We start from the raw sequence: 5,909 nt of genomic DNA on the forward strand, positions 1-5,909 counted from the left end.
CTTTATCTGAAGACTATCACTTTGGTTTTAAAATATGATCTTGGCTGAAAAGATCTTATACTGGAGAGCATGACATGTCTGTGCAATTAGCTCAGATTCCTGTCATTATGGTGTGGACATTATTTTAAAGTGTTAACCCAATTTAACATTATTATATTCTTTTCTTACCTCTCATATGTCTAATGGTTTGTACTTTGTTTCCTCTAACTCCTGGAATCTTTAGGCCATGGTAAGTGCTTTTCAATTTATCTAATTAATATTTGCCAGTCTTCTCAAACATGCACTGCATTTATTCATGGGGTAAAAGAGGGCAAGGTGGGAAATTGAAAAGACAAAGACATACAAGAATAAAGGGTTCTTGTTCTCCAAGAATTTAACATTTAGTTCAACTCTGAAAGATCAAATTATGTACACAACAGGTACAAACACAGACAAAATTTGGGGGACAATACTTGTTGGAGATGGAAGATTATCTTGGGTAAACCCTTGGAGATAATCCATCTATAGGTTCACATGGTAGGGTAGAGATCAGACGAGAGAGACATCCTTACTCAGGTATGTGCTGGATTTTCTCTGAGTGCATGACTTTGTTGACTAAGGAGATATTTGTATTACCAGATGGGCCTAGGGGTGATCAGGAATGCATTACTCCACTATGACTTCCCTTTGCTCCTAATGGATATCAGATTTAATATTTCCATATGGAACTTCTGACTTCCAAAATTCTCTATAGCACTGTCAAATTTATTGTATTGCATATGTTGTAAGTAAGAACAGGTGATGATGGCTCTGTTTTACAGTATGGAAACTAAAGGGACTTGAGTCTTATTTAAGATTACCTAAGTTACCACATTAAGTGAAGAAAATGAACCCAGATATAATGATTCTCAGTAGATAAAATGAACACTTGGAAGAAAATATCCTGACTAGACATGGAAGAACATTCTAGGGAACTGTGAACAACTCAAGAACCATCTAACAACAATTATAATTCAGGAGTTTCGCCCAAATCAGGCTGGCTCTGTATCAGTGGTCAAGTTTTATGAAAAAAATGTGATCACGACCACCATGGGGAGTAACAAAGTCCTAGGAGCCTCTTGCTAACCTGGCAACACTGAGCTAATCATCTTGCCTTGCTGGGCCTCAGTTTCATCATCTATAAAATGCAGGGGTTGGGTTTGATGATCTGTGGGATCTTTTCCAGTTTTAATGTTCTGTGATTCCATGTTCCAGATGAACTAGCTGATTGCTGAAAATGGCAGGCCCCTATTAACTAAAACATGGACAGTAACTGCATATTCTTACATTTTTATCTTCTGCAGAGAATTATCTACGTGGCAACCTCCCCATGTATTAATAAGCCATAATTCTATTTATTTTAGACTTTGGCTGCCCGGAAATCTGGACTCTCCCTGGCTATGGTGATTAGGACATCACTAAACAATGAGGAACTGGTAGGTGCAGTGTCAGTCACTAACTATGTATTGATCATAGTCACAAGAGGAAAACCATTCTGCTTGAGATGCTCATCTGTAATGTTTATTCCAATGTTCCAGGAATAAGTGGGAGCATGGGGAAAGCCTGATTCCAAACAAACTTCCTTAGGGTCTCAGCTTCACTATCATACCAAATCATCCTCTGTTCCTCAAATATGTATGCATCTTCTCATCTTTAGAACGGCTTTCTGTCCTAAAGTAGCTTATCTGTTATTCTCCCTCTGGAAAAATCCTACTTATTCTTTTACATAATTTAAGTTTTGCCTCTTTCATGAGGCTTTCCCCAAACACCCTTTTCCCCTTCCAGTTGAATTATTAGTTTCCTCCTCTGGGCTTTTCTAGCATTTAATCATGACCTCCATAGTGCAGTATGATTAAGAGTGAAGTCCACTTGGTATGAATCCCAATGTGCCACTTAATTAGCATTGTTATATCTGGTGAATTATATAACTTATCGGAGCCTGAGTTCCCTCATCTATAAAGTGAGGTAATAATAAAACTGAGAGGATGACAGAGTGGACATATACTTAACATTCATCATAGCCTAGGGCATAGTAAACAATGTATGAGTTTCTGTTTTTATTATTTTTGTTACTGCAATTAACTTATTTTGCACAAACCTTTTCTTTTAAACTCTGATATCCTTGAGGGTAGCACTATAGCTTGTTTTTTTGTTCTCGTTAACAGTTTTCATCACCATTGCTTAGCATACTGTCCAGCATGAGGTAGAAGCTTTGTAAATTCTTGTTGAATGAGAGAAATAGGCTGAATAGAAGATACAAGTAAGCTGCAAATATCTAGGTGAGGGGTTCTTACATTTGGCTCATTAGAACAGCTGAGGGAGCTTAAAAATTATGATACTGGGATCTCACACCCAGCAATTCTGATTTAATTGGCTCCAGTTGTTGCCTGGGTAACTTGGGTTTACAAGTTTGTTTTTTTTTTTAAACTCCCAGTGTTTTTGCCTTCAATGTTGTGCTGTGGTAGCACTGTCTTGGCACACTCAGCTGGGGATTTACTCAGGACAATGTATCTATGTCCCCCCCTCCCCCTTATGGTAACTAACATATCCTACCTCTCTCAATCTGAGCATCTTCGTCATTCTTACAGAATAAAAATTCTACCAAAAATATTACATTACTTTAACATTCTATGTACTTGGCATTTAAAAACTATTATTTATGTTTATATTTCTCATTCTCTTCTTTCTGTCATTGTCATCTTCCACCCCAAAGTCATCCTTTCCTAGATTTTTCTATTAGTAGTCTCCACCCACCCCAATTCACATCAGTAAAACAGTACGTGTCCATTTGAATATCTGGAGGCCACAGCAAGTTAGTACATTTTCAATTGTGCTACAGCATTTAAAAAAATGTGACTGCATTTCCAGTGACTTATTCTTACCTATCAGATTTATGATTCAATGTAATATTTTGAGTATAGTCTGGATACGAGAGAAAGTAGACACCCTTTGGTGTATGAGAAGGCCCCATGTTGCTTGCTGAATCTCAAAGCATCCAATCTTTTTCTTCGAAGGAAATTATCAAGGTCGAAAGAGTTTTATGGACAAACTCCTGTACTGTTCCTTTCCTATGTTTTAAAACAGGATATTTAATTTAAACTGTGAATACTCATTTCTATGAAAAGTTAGCAGGAAAGCCATAGAAATTAGTGGAATGCTACTATATTTTCTGAGGTCCTGAATGGGGAGCACATCCTCCCTTTATGGTTAAATTAACTATTGATCTGCTTTTCAGCAACTTAAAAATATCACTTTGCTCCTTTAGTTTCAGAAGGCTAAGGAAAAGACTTTTCTGTGTTGGCGCTGGATGGTTGAACAGAGCTCATCAGCTCCCTCTCAGATTTGTAAAGCCCATTTCCCTGGGGCCCATGTCTCAAAAAGTAAATGAACTATGACTTCTGTACAGCAGGCATATTAAATATCACCCTTGACAAGCTGTCGCACTCAGTCATTACATGGGCAACTAACATAAATGCTGAAGCAAATAATTTCCAGTCCTTGGTGCTGAAAGTCTTCCTAGGCACCCTCGATGTGAAAGCATGAAATATTTTCCTTTACAGGAAGGAAAGTGTCTTGGTGATGTGGAAAATATTAAATGGTAGCACTTCTATTTTAATTAAACAGATGTATAGTAAAAAGCTCAGTCGTCTCTTCCAAGGAAGCAGTGGGCTCTCACACCTGACACCAGGAGACAGTGAGTCAGCCAGCACCACCTCCATGAGCACTCTGTTGGCAGAGGGATGCCCCTTCCATCAGCAGTTCCAACTTGCCCACGAGGAACTATTGAGACTGATTGGGAACCTCAGTCTAATCAGCCATTAAGAGCTGTGTTTTCTGAAATTTTCCATATGGCTTAATCATACAGAAAGGAATAATCAGTCTAGTATCCTTACCCCACAGTAGTCTGTCTGGCACTCTCCTATCCATCTTTGTGCTTGCTTTCACAGAGTAATAGTTTCCTTGGTGTAGACTCAACAGCAAGTCAATCAAAGTAGATACATTCAATAATTGTTTCAGATGGGAACTAAAGCAGTGAACAACTCAGCTGAAAATTTCTGCCTTTGTAAGGCTTGTAATATTGTGGTGGAAGGGGCCGAGATATTTAGTTATGAACGTACTGTCGCTGTGAGTCATAATGGAACCTTTTAGTAGGCAGGAGCGTTTAAGACTATCTTAAACCAAGATAGTCTCAGCTGAGGGTTGTGGGAAACTCAGGTAGATGGAGTAATCTAAATCACTAAGCCTAAAAGGGATTTGAGAACACTATTTGTTCTATCCGGGTTAATGGATATGTTAAGGGAGGTGGTCTAATGGCAGCCTTCCAGGAAGTGTCAATTCTCAGTAAGGGGAAATTTGTCTAGGAGAATAGTGGGGTCCTTCTTCCAATAGCAGGATTCAGGCTCAGTGAAAGGGACCAGAAAGAACTAGGTAAGGGAGTAATTGGAAGATCAGACTCCAACCCTATTCTTAGCATGACACTAGAAAAATAACATAGAAGGAGAAAGCTGCTCAGAACACCTGTCTGATACTGAGAGTTCAGTCAGGGCTGCAGACTCACAGCACACCCAGGTACTCTGGATTCCTGCTCAGGAATGGTTGCCCTTTCAGGTCATAAAAGAGACCTAGTCTTTCATGGCCTCTGTCAAAAGATATATTAATATAAAATCTCAGTCTCCACCTCAAGTGGTGAAAATTATAGACTATCTCCCATCCAAGTACTAAGTACTAACAAGGCCCGATCCTGCTTAGCTTCCAAAATCAGACGAGATCAGGTGCATACAGGGTGGTATGGCCACAGACGAATTATTGACTTTCTGCATTACAATGGCTGAAGTTTCCCCCCATGGAGAAATTCGAGTCATTTTTGGCCTCATAGTTAGCAAGTTAGTTATTTCATAATACCTCCATCATTTATATATGCATTTTCATTGAAAGTTTGAATTTGAGAAAAAATGACATTTATAATACATGACAAATCTATCATACTTTGTTTTCAGATTATGTGCCACATCATAAAGGAGGGCATATCCTGTATTGTGCTCTCCTTGAATTAATGAATCATCCAATTTCTCATTGTTCCACCCTCTTTATTTGGACATGCCCCATAAGTTACTTAGGACAATGTTACTTAGTACCTGTTATAAAACAACAGAAGTAAAAGCAAATTACTTACGTCCTTACAGGGACAGGCACAAAACTTTTAGTCTCTGTACTTTGTGCTACAAAAAAAATTTTACCTGAATAATTGTAGCTTCTATAGTCAATCTGATATGATTACACTGATGAATAAATCTAAAACTATGTCTGGTTTTCTACCCAGAAACTTATTCTACCATTGTTCTGTCTTCATGTTTATAACGAATTTCAAAGGTTACATTGTACCTAGTGTTTGCTCTGCAAATATTTCTGATGGTTTTGTCTAGAAACAATAAGATACATACTTAACAGCATGGTAAATACATTTTTTTTCCTAAAAAGTCTACATCAAGTACATTAAAAATGCTTCAAAACAAGCATAATTTTTATTAAAATTATCAAAATGTGATATTTTGGCATATAGAAAGGGGGTAGTTTACATAATCTCATGAGGGAAACTCACAGTATGAGGAGGGAAATAGAGCTTCACTAGTTTAGTCCCTGGCTAACATATGAAGGAAAAAAGAGAAAATATGGCAAATGGAGGCAGACAAGATTTGTTCCTGCTATAATTATTAACAGTTGGTAGATTAGAATATTGATAGTCGAAAAACGCTAGTCATTGCTCTTGGCAGGATACTCGATTGCTTTATTTCTCAGACATATTTTAGTTTCCTCAGGTAGTTACGAATAGTCAATTCATTTCCTTCCAGTGTCCTAATTGTTCAAAAAGTGATATGTTAGTGCAGCTCACT

The 5,909-nt window shown here is 37.8% G+C and overlaps 1 protein-coding gene across 1 annotated transcript in view; it reads left to right on the forward strand.

Annotated features, from left to right (window-relative positions):
* The window catches only part of UNC13C (unc-13 homolog C (C. elegans)), a 656,589-nt gene that overhangs the window by 211,284 nt on the left and 439,396 nt on the right, over window positions 1-5,909 (forward strand). The window contains 1 exon segment of the mRNA XM_012658024.1: window positions 1,383-1,454. Coding sequence (XP_012513478.1) covers window positions 1,383-1,454 — 72 coding nt within the window.

Source organism: Propithecus coquereli, unplaced genomic scaffold (assembly GCF_000956105.1).
Source record: "Propithecus coquereli isolate 6110/MARCELLA unplaced genomic scaffold, Pcoq_1.0 Scaffold57, whole genome shotgun sequence".
Lineage (NCBI taxonomy): Eukaryota > Metazoa > Chordata > Mammalia > Primates > Indriidae > Propithecus > Propithecus coquereli.